A 22,268-nucleotide genomic window follows, 5' to 3' on the forward strand; every position below is an offset into this window, starting at 1 on the left:
TCTCAGACCTTATTCATCGAATAGCTGGCAGTTTGTACCCTTTTGCCAACCTCTCCCTATTCCCCCAGTCACCAGGCCCTGACAACCACTTTCTTTTTATACTGTTTCTATGAGTTTGACTTTTTTTTTTAAGGTTCCACATATAAGTATGTAGTATTTGTCTTTCTCTGGCTTATTTCACTTAGCATAAAATCCTTCAGACTCATCCATGGTTTCAGGTATTTCTAAATAGCTCTGAGGTGTTTTGAAATGACAGTTGATCCTCTCTGACAGCAGATTATCGGTTTATTTGCTTTTGAGTGGACTTGTGAGCAGGGCAATGAGTGGTTCAAAGGCTGTTGCATCGGTGAATCCCTCTTAAGAAATTATCTCTTTTGAAGTCAAACAGCCCAGAACCATTATGAATGATATTTCATTAGTGCAACCTGCCTAAGAAGCTCAGAAATCAATAGTTTTCTTTTTTCAGGAACGACTATAGCTATGATTAAAAAAAATGACAGAAATACTTGTCACAGTAGTTGCTGTGTGGCATTACTGTGTCTTAATCTGTAGGCTAGCAATGAAATGTGTTTGCTTATTTATTATAACCAGCCTATGGTAATTCTGGCTGACACGAAGTGCAAACCTCCAGCCAGGCAGATTGAAGCCCTTAAAAAATGCTGACTTATTTAATCCTCACCCTTTGAGGGTAGGAGTTGTTTCGTAGCATTATGTCATCCCCATTTTGTAGATTGGAGACTTGAGGTGCAGAGAGGCTATTTGCACAGTCACATGATTAGTAAATGGTAGGGTTGAGCTTTGAACTCAGACGGTGTAGCTCCATTTAGCTGCCTTTTATATAGTGAGATTTTATTAAAATGAAAACCAGATTCCTGTTCTGTTTGGTTCCATCCTACCCTTTCTGCTTGATTTTCTGGCCCTCCTATCCTGAGTTTGTCTTTGCTTCCCTTAATGCAGGTGGAGAACTTTACCAAAATACAGTGTAAACACACACACACACACACACACACACACACACACACACACACACACACACACACAGAGCAGAATGAACGGTGACAGTTTATTAATCCAGAAAGGCTTGATTCAGGCCTAAAATGACCAGCAGTTCTGCAAGAACAGATATAAAAAGTACAGGGGTTGGGAGCCCGGCAGAGACCCTCGCCCATCTAGGATCCAGGGACATCCCACCTGGCTCGCAGGGGACGCCTTTCCAGGGAAGGGGTTGGGTGGGAGCGGCCGCCACACACCCGGCGCCGCGGGAACATGGGTCTCGGGGGTCCGTTTCTCCTCGACCGGGCCTGGGCTCTGCGCAGGGCGGCGTGCGCCGCGGCCCCCGGGCCCAGGCTGGGAGAGGGCGCCCTCTGGGGCCGGGGAACTTCAGCCTGGGAGCCGGCGCCCGGGCCGGGCAATGTGTTTGCTTTCCGCAGGGGACTGCAGGGAGGCGCCGTGGGGCCGCCGCGGCCCGGCGCCCGCCCGGTTCCCAGCCTCGCTCCCCAGCTCCCACCCGGCCGCCCCGGCGCGGCTGCGGCACCGGGCTCGCTCCCGGCCTCACAGGCGCAGCGCGCGGCCGCCTGCCCAGCGCTCCGGGAGTCCGCCCGCCCTTTCCCCCGCTCGGCCCTCCCTCCGGTGCCCGACGTGCTCGTCCCCTGCCACTCCGGTCGGGGCGCGCCGGTGGGTTTGGCCTGCGTGGCGGCGGCGAGGCGGGGGAGCGAGTGAGCGCGAGGGGCGGGCGCGAGTGTGTGTGAGTCACCGGTACCTGGAGGGCGAGCGCCGCAGAGCGAGCGCAGCCGAGCCCGAGCCGGGAGCGCGGCCGCCCCCGGCGCCAGGCCCCGCCGCCTCCCCGCGCCCCGGCTCCCCCCGGCCCGGCGCTGAGCCCCGAGCCCGTGCGCGGCCGCCCGCCGCCCTCCCGCCTGCCCGGAGGCGGTGCGGGGCTAGCCGGGGGATGCCACAGCGGCTCCTTGGAGCCCCCAGCCGCCGCCGCCCAGCCGCCGCCCCCGGGAGCCGCGACCATGAACCCCCAGTGCGCCCGCTGCGGGAAAGTCGTGTATCCCACGGAGAAAGTCAACTGCCTGGATAAGGTGAGCGAGGCGGCGCCGGGCTGCACCTGCTCCGGGAAGTTTGGCATCGGGGCTGGAAAGAGATGAGCGGGTCTGTGCGCTCGCGTCCGTCTTGGCGCAGGGTGAGGGGACGCGAAGGAAGACGCCCGCAGGAGTGTCGGGGAACAGGATTGGCGAGGGTGACGCTGGAAGCAGAAGAGGCTTTTGCCGGGGTACAGGCGGCAGGGGCTGAGCCGGCCTGGGCAAAGCCGCTGCGGGGAGAGCCCGGCTGGTCCCGGGAGTGCGCGGGAACCGTACCCCCTGCCCCCGCACGCCGCCCGGGACCCGAGCATCCCCACGGTGCCCCCGCGCCAGCGCCGCCGGTGACGGGGTGAGGCGGAGAGCAAAGAGTAATTAATGTGTCACAGGGCGGCCGCTGCCGCAGTACTAAGAATAATCCCGCCCGGGAGCCCGCGCTCAGTGCGGTGAGCGAGGTCCGCGGGGGCTAAGCCACCGATGGGGGTTCCGAAGGAAACCGCGGCCCGCTCCCTGCCCTTCCCTGCGGGGATGGGTTGAACAGCCTGCTTGAGAGACCCAGCACTGTCCTGAGTGAGTGACAACTGAAACCAGCCGGAGGCGGTCCCTGTGCCATTTGCGTGTGGTGATACAGATACCTCCTGAGAGCATACCGTCATCCCAGACAGAGCCCACCTTCCCTGCAGTTTAGCAGAAGCTGGCCAGACACAGGGGGCCAAGGACACTTCCGTGGTTCGCCACCTGCCCCCGCGGGCGGCCTGACATCCAGTGGGCGCAGTTATCGGACCTTACAAACACGGCGGTTGGGCACTTTGAACTGGTTCCTTTTCCTTTTGAAGCCCCTTCACAAGCACCATTTCTCCATTAACCAAGCTCAGAATTCCAGTCTGGCTGCCCACAGTGGTGCAGTATGGACAGAGCCTTGGCAGATCTTCAGTGAGTCTGTACACTGTGTCGGGGATTCATTTAAAACTCAGTTTAATAGCTGCCTGCTTTATTTACATAAATTAAAGTAACATATTTTCATAAATGAAAATCAACATCCACTGTTACCTACAATCATTTTGTTGTAGTATTTTCAAATACTGGGTGGGACTGTGATGCACTAAAAATGTCTCCCTTTGTACCCTTCTGCAAAGAACTGGCATTGTACTAAATTTTCAATGGTTATATATTTCAGTACTGGCATAAAGGATGTTTCCACTGTGAAGTCTGCAAGATGGCTCTCAACATGAACAACTACAAAGGCTATGAAAAGAAGCCCTATTGTAATGCGTAAGTATTGTCAACATGGCATGCTAGGTGTGGCATGGCATCAGAGTGTAAAAGTGAGCCATCACCCTGTCTGGAAGAATTGACTCACTGTGTCACCCAGGTGTGACAGTGGCCAATTACCTGTTTATGCCATATACTCTGGGGCCCTGGACTTTGTGGAAGGTCATTGCGTTTATGCTGTTCTAACGAGTGGGGTAATTTGTGTGTGTCTTCAACCAGAAGGTTAGTTGTTGCCGTTCACAGTGTTGCAGAGTTAGGGGCGTGTGTCTGACACTGCAGAATTTCCACAAGGAGGAAATGCCGTCTCTCAAGTGCAGGTCAGATAGATTTTCATTCTAAATACTTGATGTTGCCATACCCAAAGGCAGCTGAACCTAGTAGCTAGGGAAAGGAGTCTCCCTGGCTTGCTTTGAAGTGAAACCTTGCCAGAGATACTGGAGCTTAAATAGAGATCCAAAGAATTCAGACAGCGGTACTTCTGGCTGGTTAGTAAGTAGGTCTGTTTATGGGAATTAAAAAGTAAGCTTTCTTTGGCGGGCTCTTCTGTAGGCATGCTTTTAGCCCGTAATAACAGCAATTAGGTAGCATTTATACAGTGCTCACAATGTACCAGACCCTGTTCTAAGCACTTGACGCATACTGACTCATTTAATTTTTGCAGACTCTCTGACTTGGCAGGGGTACTACTATTATTTCCATTTGACCCATGAAGAAATTGAGGCATTGAGAGGATAAGCCTCAGGAAGGGACTCATATCACTCCTCAAGTCTGCAGATGGGCTAAACATTGACCAGTACTTCCAAATGGTTCCCTCTCTGCCCTGGGAACATGCATTTCTCCACTCCTTGAGCATCCTCCCACCCCAGATTGTTTTTAACTGTGGGCTCTTCGCCCCAGTTTTTGAGTTCCCCTGTGAGGGCCTGTCCAGCCTGGAGGTGGCCAAGGATCCCAAGTCTTTTGGCTGGAATATTGCCAGAAATTCATGCTCCCTAGAGTTTTTGAAGCAGGTCTCCTGGAGGAGGAGGGCCCTTGGTTAATTTGTGCTTCACTCATGGGAGTGGATTTTCATAGCACATTTTTAGTAAACAAATGTAATGTGTTCATACCATTCTGGTGAAAAACTTTTTTTTAAAAAAAACCTCTTTGTGTTTCCTTTGATCCTAGCTTAGTGCTTACAGGTAGACCAGAAACGTTTCAAGGAATCAGAAAATGAGGGCATAGAATCGAATTCAGGACTTTTTTGATAAGCAAAGTCTACAGATACTCTCTAAACTCGTTGGTGTTTTCAATCCTTTTATACCATACTTTTTATTGGGATAACATGGAGCAAAAATGAGATTTCAGTGTCATGGTCTCCTGCTTCTCTTAAAGAGAGGTATAAGTGACTGGTTAAAGATCAAAAGCAGACAGCAGTAACTAGAAGGGCAAGCTTCCTCACCCCCCACCCCCAACCACAAGCCATAAATAGGATAATTTTTCTTTGATTAAAGGAAGGTGAACCATGCTTCCTGTAACTATTCCATCCTGATTCGATCAGGCTTTATGGGGCACATCAGGATTCTTTAAAGCTCACAGCCTGAAGTTTAACCTGGTGATAACAATACCTTTGGGTGACCATGGTAGGCCTAGCAGAATTGGGGAGGGAAGAGGAAAGACAGGAGAGAAAGAAAAGGAGGAGAGATGCCCGCTGAATCACTGAGCACTACAACAAAGAAATCTTCCACTTGAAGTATAAAAAGAGACCTGAATAATGTTTTAACATTTTTAAGCTTATGATCAAAACACAATAAAGCTTAATTAAAAAAAGAGATTAATATAATGCCATATGATGTAATACAATAGTTACATGAATATACATAATCGTGTGTGTGTATATATGCACACACACTTATACTCTATATATATGTATATATACATATAGATAGATAAAGAATTGAATTAAGGAGAAAAGGAAATAATAAAAATAAAAAGACAGAAAAAAGGTATAACCAAAGTAGAGTCTTTGATTGCATAAGGCCATTGAAAATTCAGCACTTACTGCTTAATTTCGGTTTAGTTCAATTAAAGAATATCAGATTTTGCAGCAAGTCATGGATGGTTGGTCTGCATTCTGACTTTGTAGTGAGTCAGTGCTCAGAATTATTGAGATTTGGACCCCCAAACCTCCATTTGTAGATAGGAAACATCATGCAGGGTTATTTCATAGGTCTGAGTCTTATTTTTAATTCTTTACATATGTCTAAATTGAATGCAGATAGATTTTCGCCTTAAAATTTCTTACATAATTCTAGTACTTTATTATTAGGTTTAAGTCAAATTTTTGGGGTAGCATCTCAGATGGTTTGTTTAATATTGAACCTAGTAGTCCACTTTATTGGGCAGAGACAGGGGAAGACAGGAATCCATCTTTAGTGGGTGAATGAGTAGAGTAGATGGTTTAAATTTGTTTAATTTAGCTTCAAGTTCATGTCACAGCTCGATCTGCTTTCTCTAGAAAATGGAGCCTGGAAAAGTTTCAGGTTCTGTCTACTGTGGAGGTTCCAGGGTGGAAGGCCTCTGTTCTCCACCCTTAGTTTTCCAAGGGCACAGGTTGCTGGTCAGCATGGATTACCCTCTGGGAATCCTGACGCCTCTGCTCTAATTCAGATGGTGTGTGTCAATCAGCTGTTCCCTGTGGTCTTGGCCAGAAGGGCTGCCATAATTTCTCTGGGTCAATGGTAGAAAATTGATTCTCTGAGGCACACTGTGACTGGAAAATGAAACATTCTATGTTCATGTGAAGCTGTGTTTTATCAGTACCTCATTTGGCTCAGGGGTCAACATACACCCACGCTTAAATGAAAATGACTCTTCTTCCCCACTATAACTGTTTATTGTGAAAATTTTCATACACACAAAATGGTTGTAATAATAGCACAGTGAACATCTGCATATTCTCCTCTGAGATTCAACTCTTAGTAACATTTTGCCGTATTTTCATCATATTTTTATTTAGTTATAGATACAAATTTATTTATTGTTGGGCCATTTGTCAGTCTCATTCATCAAGTTGGTTTCAACATCAAGATATTTCATCTCTAAAAACAGCATTATGCATGTACTAAGAATAAGGATATTTTCTTAAAGAATCCATTACAGAGCCATAATCATACTCAAGAAAATAAAAAATTTCATAACATTTGAATACTGTTTATGATCACATTTCCCCCATTGTCCTAAGAATGCCTTTTTATAGCTGTGTTTTTAAAATCAGGATCCAATCAAGGTTCATACTTTATATTTAGTTGTAAAAATGGCAACTTCTGCTGTCATTTCTGTTGATTTATATAACCTCTCAAATTTTCAGGAAGAGGACTTAAGTAGCATTTCTTGTGAAAAATAATAGACATAATTACATTAAAAATCTGTAAGTATTGAGAATATGCTTAAAAATTTGTAAGCATAACCAGAAACATTTAGGATTATTTTAAGAAAACATAAAGCTTTTTTGTTTTAATCAATCCTGGAGGGCACTTTTTTAATTGAATGAAGTAATGAGTATTTTTTGTTTGGTGTAAATATGTTGCTTATTTATATTCTGATGTATTTATAGAGAAGAAACAAGTTTTCTACTTGATTTCACCCAAGGAAGAACATAAAAATATAATTTACAGAATATTTACATTTTGATCTTTTGATAGAATGATCAAAGTATATTACATACTAGATGTAAGATGGGGCATCATACACATTTCACTCCAGATGCAGCATTGCACCCTGTTCAAATATTTAAAAACAAACTGATCTACTTGAGTACATGCTATGTTTTCATAAGCCTTTATGTTTCATAAGCAGGCAAAGGATTCTTTGGTACATTTAGGATCATAGAGCTTGTAAAGAAAAGAGGACGAGACAATATTTTTATTGCCTAAGAGATATTGAGGGGATAACACTAGATGATTAGGCAAAAAATACAGCTCATATTTGTATGTGAATTTATATACCAAGTTATACTACAGACATTTTGCTACCCAACAAGTAACATAATACAAACTCAAGGCCATGTGTCAAATAAATTATTTAACTTATCACATGTTAAAGTCAAAATTACATTTACTATGTGTTTGTTAAAAACACATCAGTTCTTTGTTCGTTATGCTTCAGAAGATTGGAGACTGATGAAAATTAGGCTTGGGGTGGCTTAATGATTATACATTGAGCATTGAGTCCCCTATACAGAATTTTATTGTTGTTAACAACCATTTGATCAAAAAAAATAGGAGAGATGCCCTCACAAAAAAAAAAAAAAAGTACACACTTCCAACTGTAAAATAAATAAGTAACCGGGATGTAATGTATAGCATAAGGAAAATAGTCAAAATATTGTAACAACTTGGTATGGTGATAGCTGGTACCTAGAATTATCATGTATATAAATGTTCAGTCACTGTGTTGTACACCTGAAACTAATGTAATACTGTGTGTCAACTACCCTTCAATAAAAAATAATTATTAAAAAAATACATCAGTTCTTTAGATTTTTTGAGACATAATATCAGTCAGAAACAGCAATGTCAGTGACTGGCCAGTTAATGTGCTTGCACCAAAGATCAAGTTATTTTGGGTCAGAGGAGGGGCCAGTTAATGATGCAGTAGTTTAGTAGGACCTTGCCAATAATTCCCCCAAATCATCACTTTTGCAGAAATGCTCTGGGGGCTGAAAAATGTGTCCTGACCTGCCCATACTTACTATACCTTGATTTGTGTCAAATGTATCTTTAATTATGGGGCTGAAAGAACACAAATATATTGGTGCTGTGTGGGTTTAGCTATCCTTCCAAATAAGAGTCCCTTTCACCAAATAGTTTCACTGGACATCATTTTGGAACACTTTAAAAATAAAACAGTAGGAGCAGTCCCTCATGTCTACTTGCACTCCACCTGTCTTAGCATCCAGTCTTGTGCACATTTACTGACTGACTGCAGCCTGGGAGGTGTGCGGATAGGTGCTGCTCATTGTGAGCCACCCAGAACGGCCAGCGCTGTGCAGCCAACCTGCGCCTAGCGTGAGTAGGCCATCGCTGCCCAGCTCTCATTTAGGAAGGGGTGCTCAGAGGACATACAAGGAAATTAAATTTAAACCTGAGAGTTTTTCCAGAGTGTATTTCTCTGATCTTTGCTTAAGCATCCCAAACCTGGTTCTATAACACTCTGAGGACTTGAGTTATCTCAAGAGGACTTAGGAAATTCTTGCTATGAAGTTAGACTTAATTACTTAAGAACTTTTCTTGAAAGGCACTGTGATGCAATTGGGGTTTTGAAGCAAGATGGAACTGGATTTGAATCCTGGCTCCATCGTGTCCTACTGAGCAGGTCTCTTGGTCACTAAGCCTCAGTTTCATCTATAAAATGGAGTGGTAGCACTTGGGTTCTGAGGAGGAAGGCGCAGGCTCCGTGAGGTTTCTGGCACACAGCAGACCTCAGCCATCAGAGGTGCTCTTATTTCCTCAGGGGTGAAGGAGGATAAAAGAGAGTAGAAGGGAGAAGAGAAAGTGTATCAGAGAAATGATAGATAGTCCCAGGTATTAAAAGGTTACTATGGATGTCTTTCACATTGTGGGTTTTGCTACTACTCATAGGAGGTTGTATCCAGAACTTAAAAAGAGAGAGAGAAGAGAGAAAATATGAGAGTGCATTTGAGTGAAAACAGTATTGTTTTGGCAAACATGTTTTTTTTTCCAGTTGTATGTGTAAAGTGTGTACTGGACCATGATGTAAGAAATACTTTTACTGAAAGTGATGATCCAAAAAGAAAAGCCAGTTTAGTTCCAGATTCCTAATGCCCCTCACATCAGAGAGGATGGACTGTTGCCAATTAATACAGTGCTGTGCAAAGCCAGCCAGCCATTGCTTACATACTCTGCCAACAGACCCTTCAGGACTCAGCTTACCACCAGAGCCGTCGCTAGCCTAGGAAGGGACATGTGCTGCCCTGCCTGTATCCCTTCTAGCTAGGGGTGGTGCTGAGGGCATCTGTCCTTCTCACCTGCCCTGCTGCCCTAACTTGGCACTTAGCGCCAAATAAAGGTGAGTGGCGGGTCAGTAAGAATGAAGGTCAGACTGCAGCAGAGTGTAGTCTCTGCCTTGTCCCCCAGGCCAGGAAACTGCCCAGCCTCATTTCTTCTGGGGGGCAGATGCAGAGGTCGGGTGGTCTGGAGGAGCTGCTTGGGAGTATGCTTTGAGGAGCCTGAGTGGTGGCCTGGTGGCCAGGTTTCACATGATCTGAATGCCAAGGGCAACAGTCTCCCCACTGCTGGGACAGGCTCACCTTTGCCCATCCATAAGGAGCATGGTGGAGTTTCTCTCATAGCTCACAGGTTTGGTTTCAAAACATCTTTCCAGAAGATTCCTTGCTGGAGCTCATTTTTTTCTTCTGGGTTTAATTATAATCTGTAAAATGGGATAATAATTTCTAGCAAACAGGAACGATTCAGAGATTGAATGGGGGAAGTATTCGTAAGCCAGATGCCACTCATTAGGCACCCAAATATGAGTCCCCTCCATTATTTATAGTAAATTGAAAGTTGTCTCATAGTCCCCCTGAAAGAGAGGAGAAAATGCCACATTGTTAAAAGTAACAATTCATATGGGAGGATGCTGTGATAGGTAGGAGTTCTGGTCAGCATTGATTATACTATGCCTTGCCTGACTTCTTAGTTCCATACTACATAGAAAAAAATCAGACCTCTTGCTCCTTGACATAGACTTCATATGGGAGGATGACAGGGTTTTTTGTTTTGTTTTGTTAAAACTGCATGATTGAAAGTGAGGGAAGGAGACACTTCATTTAAACCAATGAAAAGATTCCAGTGTGTATGCAAAATGATCTGATTCTCAGTTACTTTATTGAACCATGATATCTAATGAATTTTAGCATCCTTTGGAGTTAGTGTAGAAGAACATATTTACAAATCACATACTCAGGTCTGTCACATTAGAAAATGTTTCTGGAAGGTGCCTTCAATGTGTAGTTTCCATCTCTTTATGATGATGTATTTATTATGGAACCATGTCAGATTAGAAAAGATCTGGAGATGAAGCACAGCAAATATCTTCTAAATCACAGTGAAATGCAAGGTTAATGCGAGATATAGATGTGTGAGCTTAAAGGGATATTGATTATGTGTCAAGGGCCTGTGTAAGCATGCATTTTGGGATGTCTGCTTTAAACGTTTTCAGATGAGCGCTTTACAAAGGATGAGCAGTTCCTGGGAACGTCAGGAGTGAGAGAGAAGCAGACGTACCCACACACAACACCCCCGTCCTCCAGAGCTTCAGGCTCCCACAGAGCTCTGTCTCCAGAGGCATGGGAAGTAGATTTCTTTTCTTTTCCTTTCTGTTTCTGTTCTATCGGTAGGGTTCCTGGGAAGATCTAGGCTTTTAGCAGTGTGAGAAGTGGGAGAGTAATATTGATGAGCTGAGTACCCAAAACATTTCAAAGACTTAGCAACAGGATTATTATTGATTCTAAAGTTCTGCTAATGAATAAAACAGTTCTGTAGCCTCCTCTCTCATTGAACCTGGATATGGGGCACAGACATAACCAGAAAACAGGAAGTTGTGTTGTGAGAAGGAGTAGGTTTGAATGGCAAGGATTGCTTATACCAGTGCTGGAAACTCTGTGTTAATTTTGTCTTTAGTCAGTCATACAGGTTTCTTAGTGGAATCCTTGAGGGGGTTGCTTTGTGTTCAGCATCTGTTAACTTTTCCATACTTGGTGTTGACTCATTCCCATTGAATCTGAGGAGCTAGAAGAAAACGAGTTCGATGTGTGTATTTTTGAGTAGCATGAGATCGATAAGTAGACTGGTGGTCTGTTATACTTCTGCTGCAGCTCAGCAGTCTAAACAGCTATTTAGACAAAAATCTTTGATTAGCTCCCCTGATGCTCATTATCCATCAAAGGCAGGTGCAAGTCAACCTCGGAGAGTGTGGAGAACTGGGATGACTCTGTCAGTGGAGGGCCAGCGATCTGGGAGGTGGAGTTAGATGGTTGCCTGCCAGTATTGAATTCGGTCTTTAAATGTGACTTTATTATCTGTTAATTGATCAAGTGTGTGAACTCCATCAAATTCAGGTAACATCAAGAACAGCACAATAAATGCACGCATCAGTACAGAAAGACATGTGGGATAAACACATGTATTTCTCATAGTCTGTTTGGGTGTCCGTACCATCCCTCTCCTGGCTTCTCTTGCCACCGTGCTCACCCAGGCTCCGGATCACAAGCTTCTCGGTCATTCCACACCTCCCTTCCCCTCCTCCCATCCCCACATTAAGTCTCTCTGTCCTTGCGCTTGGGCTCTCTTATATTTGGTCAGTGAACTGCCCTTTGTCCCCAGCTGGTCTCCCTGTCTGGTCTTTCTCTTTGAATGCTTTTTGTGCCTCCACAGCTATCTTTTGAAATGGTTCCAGTCATATTACCCCTTGTACACATACCTCTGATGGTTCTGCATTGCCTACAGAAAAAAGAATTGAATTTTGACAGACACCAAGGGCCTTTCACAGTCTACTGATCTCTGCCCACTTCCATTTCCCTCCTCCACTCCAGCCACTCTGGACTGCTAACTGTGATGCCTTCACCACATTTCCTAACCTGGGTCTCAGTATTCTCACCTGCAAAATGTGTGTAATAATAGACTCTGCCTTGTAGAAGTAAGGAATATCAAAATCATAAATTTAGTGTAATTCAGGCACATAGGCAGGAGTAAATAAAGGTTAGATATAATTTTTATTGTTATGAAATTTGACACAGCAATTTGACCCTTTACTCATGCTGTTCCTATGCCTTCCAGCTCTCCCCTTTTTTAAAGTTACTTTCCTCTTAAAGGCACACAGTTGTGATAAGCCACTGAAGCTCTCAGTCATTAGGACTCTCTCTTTGTGTGCTCACTGTAGTTTCTGTATCTCAGGTATCTCACTTATCAAAAGCCTGCCTTGTACTGCAGTTGTCCTGTAGTATATAGTTGTATTATACTGTAATTGTGTGTACTGTAGTTGTAGTGGAATTGTATTTCCTGCCGAGAGTGGACCATGGAGGTTCTAAGTCTGGGGGTGGAGGTGGTGGGGTTGGAGGAGGTCAAGTTAACTCAAAAGCTTTGCTTCTTAAAGGGATTATTTCTGGCCAGCGTTTAGGGAATTGAGAACAGGTGTTGCAATGCCACAATGCAATTCTGATATGAGCTACCCAGAATTAGCATCAACTCCCCAATTTAAGGGTGTAGTACCCAACAAGACAGTCCTTACTTCAGGTGCCAGCCACAAGCTCAGGAGTCCTCTGGCCAACGACACTTCTTACCAACTGGCTATACATTCAGGGGTTCCCTCAACCCCCTCAGATGTGATAATTAGCTGAAACTGCTCATAGAACTCAGGAAAGTGCTAGATTTAAGATTACTGTGAAGATTATCCCTCTCCCTGTGGAATCAGAGTGTGTCTCCTTTCTGGCATATATGTTCATTCACCAACCAGGAATCTCCACAGAGTACTGGTGTCCAGAGTTTTTAATGAGGTTTCATTAGGCAGGCACGATGACTCATTGGCCATGTGATTAGCTGATCTCCAGTCCTCCTCCTCTCCCTGACAGAGGTCCACTGAGAGCCCCAACCCTCTAAGTCCATGATTACTGGAGTGGCCAGCCCCATCCTGAGCCATCTTGTTAGCATAACTCAGGTATGGACTGAGGGGCTCATTAATAAAGGTATTTCCAATTACTTTGGGAAATTCCAACTGTTCAGAGTATGTCCCAGGCACCAGGGACAAATGCTAGTCAAATTCTTTATTTGCAACAGGTGTGCATCTGAGGCTCCTCATCCTATGTTCAGTTTGAACTGTTGACACAGTGTTGCTCTTTCATATCATGAACCTTCCTATCCTACTATGATAAGAATGAGTATCTAAAACCCACCATATCTATTTAGGCAATCAGTAGAAGTAGAGTAAGACATATGAACTGTTCGCTGCCTGCACACACGAGGTAGGTGGGAGGACCTGTTTGTGGTAGAACCCCTGATATAACTCAGGATTTGGTTTCAATAATAAACAAGTCTTTTCTACTCACTAATTGCATTCTTGAGGGCAGGAATGGTCTCAGTTGCTTTTGTGTCCCCTTGATGGAGCACACTGCCCTCTAGTTTTGCTGGGGATGCAGCAAGCTGTCAGAATACATCTCAGCGTCACGCATCCCTAGCTTAGAGAGCAGCTCAACACAAAGCAACAGACTTTTCTTTCCATGAGGATCCGTGTGGTGATCCAGCTGGAGTCAGCTATGCTTGGACTGATAATACACAGAAACAATAGCTACCACTTCTGTTTAGGTGAAATATTGAAATTTACAGCTAGATTATTGGTCACTGACATGGCATTAAACCAAGGATGGCAAGAATGATGTTGTCTACAAAGGTAGTTTGTAAAAATCACTTTGTTACAACTAGATTTTTCAAAGTCTTAGGAGTGAATCCTGTGTGTTAGACATCAGACTGTGGGCCCATTCATTTGCGTATCTGTACATTGTTTTTCCTGGAAATGAGTATGATTTTTTCATTTCTTGAAACAAAATGTTGTCAGGGATTAATGTATTAAATCCCTGGTAAATGAAAGGTCTTCATATTCCCTATTGAAGAATTTAATTTTCTTTGGTGACTTTCTGCAGTGTTCTGTCTTTTCTCCCAGATTTCCAGAACTTCAAAAACAACTCAGCAAGATCTGTGCTTCTTCCCCCACCGCCCTCCCCCTTGCCAGCTCCCTCTCTCTCTGTTTAAAGTCTCTTCTGTTGCTGCTGACGTAGTTTTCTTTTTCTTAACATTAAATGAAATTCTATTTAAAAATTTCAAGATGCTTAAGGCACATAATAATTAAGGGTTATTCCTGTCAGAATAGAAGCACCATATTAGAACAGTTCTCTTCAGAGGCTGCTAAAGAGGGAAAATCCTGTTTAGAGGGTTTGTCTCTGTGGTCTTTTTATTTATTTTTTTAATGGTAGTTATGTAATGTCAGGTTTATTTGGCTGGGAGTCAAGAAACCGGTTTATTTGTTTGTCTCTTGTGTCATATGTACCTGAGGGGCTGTGTGGTTCCTAAAAAGACCTGTAATTTGTACACCAGGCTGTTGCCCAGGAGGTGTCCTGTGTAATGGCAGTTTGACATATGTTGACAGAAAAGGTATTTTTTAAAAAAATACAGTGATGGGTATGTAACAGGCACTGAACGAACACATATAGATTGACTTTAAAAGTACATTTATTCTGAATGGGATACAACAATCCTTTATTTGAGAGCAAGCCTCCTAACTTGGCATCTTTTTCTGGTGTTTATGGTGAGTCAGAAGAGACTGCAGCTCAGGATTTAAAAATTAATTCCTTAGCAGGAGAAAACAGGTGGTCACATAAAAGAAGTGCCTGAATAGAGGAAGGATCAAGTGATCCTCAGAAGAGATCAACAGGGGAAGGTTTGTGCTCTCATCCATCTGTACCAATGCATAGGCTCTAAAAAAAGGTGCATAAGGTCCAGAAATACTGCCAAGGTGTGGTGGGGACAGGCTGATAACTGAATTCTAGTAGCAGAGGTGTTGTTATTGCTAAAAAACAAACCTGTCTAATAGGTGGACCCAGATATAGAAAGAAAGGAACTTGAAGGTAATAAATAATGGAGAACATTTATGTGAGAATGAGCTGAAGGAGCAGCAGCAAGGAGAAAAGGCAGCAGTGTGGCTCACCCAGATGGGAACTCTGACTGAAGCTTTCTCAGCATATTTACACTTGGGCACAGAGGCAAGATGCAGGGGTGGTGGGAGCCTTTAAAGAGACAGCTGCTGGAAGTTGAATAGAGGGTGTCAATTGATTTTTTGTGCTTTCGTTTACAGTTTTCACTGTTTTCAAGCTGCTTCAGACTTAATATGGAAAATAAGGAAGAATTGGTGGGTGAGATAGTGGTTGTGAGGACTTTGGGACAAGTGGTCCCTGTTATTTTGAAGTGCATCAAAGTGAAGGGAGGACTGGCTGGTCCCACTCCATCCCAGACTGTAGGGAAGCCTGTAGTCAACAGCATGTGACCTGTGACAGTCGTGTGTGTTCAGGGAACCTGAGGTCGTGAGCCACACCGTGATGCAGGAGGCAGTAGAGTTTGAGTCCCCTGGTATACCTTGTGCCTGAAATGCTTCTTGGCCCACAGTCGGCCTTTCATAAAGATTTAGTAAATGAATGAAAGAAGGAATAGAAAGGTGGCTCAGTGAGATAGGAGACTGAAAAATAAAGTTCTGACTGAAAATGTGTTAATTATTTCAGTGATCCAGGAGAGGGGGAAGGCCTCTTAAAACCACACCAAACCAAAACCCCCAAAAGCAGCATAATGTATTCCTTGCGAGCTTTCCAAGCCCTGATTAGTATAACACTGTCTAAAAGACGGAAAACTGAGATTTCCAAAGTGAACAAACAGAAAGGAGAGCTAACAGCCAGCATGAGCAATGGCTTGTGAAAGCCTCTAAGGAAGAAACAAGTTTTAAAAGGCACTTCTATTCCAAGAAAAAGATGAACCATGGTTTGGGCAAGGTGCTGTGATAATAAAAAATGACAAAGAAAAAAGTAGTTATTCAATTCCTAGTTAGTTTTCATTCTTTCAACCGAGAGGATATTTATAATGAGAAAAGATGTGCAAACGTCATTAAGAAATGTGGTTAGGAGAGCCGGGAATCAGAGGACATCAAGCCATTCTTCATGGAAATAAAAGAAGTTCGAATCCAGGGCCAGATGAATGGCATCTTTGGGGAAGAACCCTGGTGGCCCTGGAATTGCACCTGTGGAGCCACAGCCCTTAGCAACCAATGACAGTGGTGCTTGGAGAGTTAAAAGAATGGCCTCTGGTGCTCAGCTGGGTTAGGTGCTTCACCTTGCTGTGCCTCAGTTTCCCCATCTGTACAGTGGTGGTGTAGTGTCAGTTATCCCATCTGCAAAATGAGGAGGCTATATCTCAGCTGATGATAATAATGGTACTTACCACCTCTTCTGGTTTCTGTGAGGAATCAATAAGATAATCTAAGTTGATGGACAGCTCAAAGTTGATACCATGTTAAGTGTTATGCTCATTATTGCCTTTTCTCTTTGAGAAATTGTCTGCAAAAGAGATCTTTGAGAGTTTTGGAGGCAGGAAAATATTCCAGGTTTTAGAAAGGGCGAGAAGAGACAGATTGTAGAAATCACTGCCTAATAAATTTGACATTAATTCCTGGCAAGGTTTGCCTATGGGTTAAGTACAGAGATGGTTCGTGAGGATCAAAATAAAAAGTCCTCAGAGCTTCTGTATTAGTTTGCTAGACCTGCTGTACAAAGTACTACAAACTGGGTGGCTTAAATAAGAGAAGTTTATTGTCTCACAGTTCTGGAGGCTGGAAGTCCCAGGTTAAGGTGTCTACAGGATTGGTTCCTTTCTGAGGGCTGTGAGGGAGGTGTCTGTTCCAGGCTGCTCTCCATGGCTTGCAGTTGTTGACTACCTTCTCCCCATTTCTCTCTGTCCAAATTTCCCCTTTTTATAAGGACAGAAATTATATGATTAGGGCCCACTCTGAAAACCTCATTTCAAACTGATTCCCTCTGTTAAAACTCTTCATCCACATAAGGTCACATTCTGAGGTACTAGGGGTTAGGACTTCACCATATCTTTTTTGGGGGGACACAATTCAATCTGTAACAGGTTCACTTGTAACAAAAGTCAAGCAAAGCAAACTTAGTCTTATTTTTCTGATGGTGTAGAAGAAGGGAAATATATACACAGTGAACTCTGAATTTTTAAAAAGGTATTCAGTGCTATGAATTTTCATAAAGGAGATTTATGGTAAGTGAATTCCCCCCATCCCAGGCACTTAGTTTAGTCTGCATTTGAATGATATGTTAGCAGCATATATTAATGTATATTATGATTTCTCCATCGGACACATGTATTCTCAAAACCTCACCTTTCAAGGTATAATAACTTTCTGTTTCACCCAGGACCTTTACTTTGTGACACATGCATTGTAAGCTTGTGAAACAATTATGAAATTATTCTCTGATGGATTGTTCCCACTCATAGGAGAATGGTATTAAAATATTTATAGGGAAATGAATTTCAGTTTCAAATGGAAAAGGCCAGAAGAAATGTAGTTTAAAATTTCATAGAAAATGACACAGTCTTATGACTTTATTTTAAAAAAGGGGGGAAGCATCTCATGACAGTGACCTAGGTTCTAGTTCAATTGAGAGATTTTGGTATGGAGATTTGTAATCTTAATATTCTTCTAATTTAGAATTTATCTTTCAATTTCAGAATGTAGTTATTAATTTTTATGTGTGTGTGTTCCAATAAAACTCTATTTGTTTTATTTTGTTATCATTAATATACAATTATATGAGCAACATTGTGGTTACTAGATTCCTCCATTATTAAGTCCCCACCACATACCCCATTACAGTCACTGTCCATCAGCATAGTAAGATGCTATAGAGTCACCACTTGTCTTCTCTGTGCTATACTGCCTTCCCCGTGCCCGCCCCCCCCATATTATGTCTCCTAATCATAATGCTCCTTATTCCCCTTCTCCCTCCCTCCCTTCTCACCCACCCTCCCCAGTCCCTTTCCCTTTGGTAACTGTTAGTCCATTCTTGGGTTCTGTGAATCTGCTGCTATTTTGTTCCTTCAGTTTTTTTCTTTGTTCTTATGCTCCACAGATGAGTGAAATCATTTGGTACTTGTCTTTCTCTACCTGGCTTATTTCACTGAGCATAATACCCTCTAGCTCCATCCATGTTGTTGCAAATGGTAGGATTTGTTTTCTTCTTATGGCTGAATAATATTCCATTGTGTATATGTACCACATCCTCTTTATCCATTCATATACTGATGGACACTTAGGTTGCTTCCGTTTCTTGGCTATTGTAAATAGTGCTGTGATAAACATATGGGGTGCATATGGCATTTTCAAACTGGGCTGCTGCATTCTTAGGGTAAATTCCTAGGAGTGGAATTCCTGGGTCAAATAGTATTTCTATTTTGAGTTTTTTTGAGGAACCTCCATACTGCTTTCCACAGTGGTTGAACTCATTTACATTCCCTCCAGCAGTGTAGGAGGGTTCTCCTTTCTCCACATCCTTGGGACATTTGTTGTTGTTTGTCTTTTGGCTATTGGCCATCCTAACTGGTGTGAGGTGATATCTCATTGTGGTTTTAATTTCCATTTCTCTGATGATTAGCGATGTGGAGCATCTTTTCATGTGTCTGTTGGCCATTTGAATTTCTTCTTTGGAGAAGTGTCTGTTCAGATCCTCTGCCCATTTTTTAATTGGATTATTTGCTTTTTGTTTGTTGTGGCACATGAGCTTTTTATATATTTTGGATGTCAATCCCTTATCAGATATGTCATTTATGAATATATTCTCCCATACTATAGGATGCCTTTTTGTTCTATTGATGGTGTCCTTTGCTGTACAAAAGCTTTTTAGTTTGCTATAGTCCCACTTGTTCTTTTTGCTTTTGTTTCCTTTGCCTGGGGATATATGTTCATGAAGAAGTTGCTCATGTTCATATTCAAGAGAGTTTTGCCTATGTTTTCTTCTAAGAGTTTTATGATTTCATGATTTACACTCTGGTCCTTGATCCACTTCGAGTTTACTTTTGTGTATGGGTATAGATAATAATCCAGTTTCATTCTCTTGCATGGAGCTGTCCAGTTTTGCCAACACCAGCTGTTGAAGAGGCTGTCATTTCCCCACTGTATATCCATGTCTATGTAGTTATTAGTTTTATTGTGCAACTTTCTCAGATGGCTTTCCTTTCTTAAAACTTCCCTTATTATTTTGTTAAAAATGAAGAATTTTATCTGTGTTTCAAGTGTTAGTTGAGTAGATACTTTCTAGTAACACTGGCATTTAGATGTGGAAGGGCTAGGCTCCTAAAAGCGATGTGTACAATGTGGGTCCTGTGATAAGGCTCATGATGGTCTTGGTTTGGTTTCAGGAGACATATTCCCAGGTGAACTTCATGAGTAGTTAGGAATCTTCTCCACCTGTTGAGTTCATGTGGATTTTGAAATATTTCTCATTCCCCCACCATCTGACTTTGAAAAAAAACCCTGAACACATTCCTCCTTTGTCCTCCTCATAATCAGATCTTAACTTCCAAGTGCTGCTGAAGTTTCTATCTTGAATTAATTTTTTGGGACCTGTTTATGCTGTTTATACATGGCTGGTTTTTATTCAGTGCTTTCAACCCCATTGACAAGATTTATAATTGTAGTATGCCCAATGGAAAGCTCTTTGGGCCTTTAAAAACAGGGCAAAGCTACTTCTCCCCAGTTACAGTGGCATAAATCATATAATCCTACATTATAATCCAAATAAATGAACGCCTCTAGATTTTTCTTTTTTCCTTATAGTTTCTACCGGCCCTCTCTGTTTTTACCGCTTGAGTGGCCAGAAATTCAGCCCTGTGGTATGGTGGAAATTTTCAACTTTTCTAAAACCTTTGTTCCCAAATAGGACTTCTGGGCCCTGCTTGAGACTCCAGAGCAGTTACCCATCTGTTTTTGTTTTCTTTTTTTTTTTCAGTTGAAGTATAGTTGATAGACAATCTGATATTGGAACAGTATGGTTGTTCACCAGTTACCCACATTATTAAACCCTCACCCCCTCTAGTGCAGTTACTATCTGTTAACATAGGAAGATGTTACAGAATTACCCAAAGACAGGTGGCCGTGCCTCCTCCACCTCTGCCCTCATCGTGCAGTGCGGTTAGTCTCTGCAGAGGGATCAATTGTGAGAAGAAGAGAGAAAATGAGTGTTAAAGAGCAGTGCAGAGCTCTCTGTAAACAGGGGTAGGAAGGACCAGCTGACAGCTTTTCCCAGGGATCTGTTTTCTTCTTTCTAGAACTGGGCAGTGCTGTACCTGTTCTGCTCTCCTGGCCTTCTCAAATGTAGCCCTCGTTTGAACCTTGGCAAATCGGTAATTGCCTGGCTTTTAAGTGTGAATTTTAAAGCTGAAGTGGTACATCTTTAGAGGCACAGTACTCAAGATTTCAAAAGTGCTTGTGTGTATTTTTACAGTTGGAATGCATTTTTAAATTATTTTAGGTTTTCTTTGAGATTTAAATTTCGATTGAGAGTTTGAGAGGGAAATTCTTTTTTTTGTTAGCTTAAAACGTCAATTAAATTTTCTGCTGGTGAACATATTAAAGAGACTTATAGCCACGTAGATTTATTTTATGACATTGTTGAGGAAAATGCACACACATCGTCTCTTTAACATTTTGAGTAACGTTGAGAGTTGTACTTTCTTTTTTTTCATACTCTATTTCATATTGTGAGTTTCTAAATGTACAGATGTTGGGGAGACCCATGAGTGCAGAGGACAGAGAGGAAAATTTAATGTTAGAGCTCATTCCTGTTGTGGCTCACTTTCTAAATTTGACTTTAGTATTTGCCTTAAGGAATGTTTCTTTTGTATATAGTCTTAACAATATAAGTCATTCTCCTCTGAACTGGGGAATTGTTCTCTTCATCATTAAGTCAATTTTCAGTAAACATTTCTCAAAAACTCAGAAGAAGGTGAAACATTTCTGAAGAACACATACCATGTATATACTCACTATGAATTTCCTCTTTTACCTATATGTGGCTTTATTACATTATGCACCATCTAACAAATACAATCTTAGCTCTGAATCTTATGTTTATGCTGTACAGACTTACATTTTATTTCTTAAATACTTTGACTTCAAGAAGTCAATTGCTGTTAAAATGGCCACAATCCAAAAAACAAGAAATAACAAGGGTTGGCGAGGATGTGGAGAAAAGGGAACCCTCTTACACTGTTGGTGGGAATGTAAAAAGTCACTGTGGAAAGCAGTATTGAGGTTCCTCAAAAAACTGAAAATAAAAATACCATATGACCCAGTAACCTCACTCCTAGGAATTTATTTGAAAAAAACAACAGCAAAATCTCTGATTTAGAAGATAAATGCACCCCTGTGTTTATTGCCACATTCTTTAAAATAGCCAAGACATGTAAGCAACCAGAGTTTTCATAAATAAAAGAATGGATAAAGAAGATGTGATACATATACATAATAGAATATTATTCAGCCATAAAAAAGAAACCTTGCCATTTGTGACAACATGGATGGACCTAGAAGGTGTTAATGCTAAGTAAAATAAACCAGGTAGGAAAAGACAAATACCTATGATTTCACTTATTTGTGGAATCTAAAAACACAACAGAACAAAATGAACAAAATAGCAGTAGACTTAGAGACACTAAGAAGTGAGTGGTTACCATGGTGGATGGGTTGGGGTGGGTGGGTGGGAAAGGTGAGGGGGATAAAAGGGCATAAAAATTCTCGATCATAATATAAGTTGGTCATGGGGATAGTAGTACAGCATGGAGAGTATAGTCAGTGGTTCTGTAACATCTTCCTATGTTGACAGATAGTAACTGCACTAGTTAGGGTGAGGATTTCATAATGTGGGTAACTGTTAAACCTCTGTGTTATATGCTTGAAACCAATATAATATTGTGTATCACCTATACTTCAATTAAAAAAAAATAATGCCATCAAGTGCCCCAGCTTTGAAGTTGGACATTTCATCTTCAGCTCTGGACTCAATTGGAAAGTCACTTCATTTCGCCAAGATGAGTTTCCTTATGTGTAAAATGAGGATGATAGTAGCATCTGCCATCTGGAGTTGTTGAGAGGTTTACATGAGGCAATGCATGCAAGTGCCTGGCCCATCATCATTGCACATTTACCAGCCAGATGATACACGATGTGGGATAAGCAATTTTGGGCTAGCAGACTGGAGATCTGGGATTTTAGGGGAAATCCACAAAGGCTGGAAGAAGAGGCTGAGGCTAAGGAGAC

At 42.4% G+C, this 22,268-nt stretch overlaps 1 protein-coding gene across 3 annotated transcripts in view; it reads left to right on the forward strand.

The window, feature by feature from the left end:
- The first annotated feature begins 1,796 nt into the window (after positions 1-1,796).
- NEBL (nebulette) overlaps positions 1,797-22,268 on the forward strand; it is a 325,606-nt gene continuing 305,134 nt past the window's right edge. For 2 of the 3 annotated variants that reach the window (XM_037006063.2, XM_037006061.2), the window contains exons 1-2: positions 1,800-2,081; positions 3,256-3,350. In XM_037006063.2, coding sequence (XP_036861958.1) covers positions 2,013-2,081; positions 3,256-3,350 — 164 coding nt within the window. In that variant the 5' untranslated portion in view covers positions 1,800-2,012. Of the gene's footprint in view, positions 2,082-3,255; positions 3,351-22,268 lie in introns of all 3 variants that reach the window. The other variant, XM_037006064.2, reaches the window with a different exon arrangement.

The sequence above is a fragment of the Manis javanica genome, chromosome 2 (genome assembly GCF_040802235.1).
Source record: "Manis javanica isolate MJ-LG chromosome 2, MJ_LKY, whole genome shotgun sequence".
Classification (NCBI taxonomy): Eukaryota; Metazoa; Chordata; class Mammalia; order Pholidota; family Manidae; genus Manis; species Manis javanica.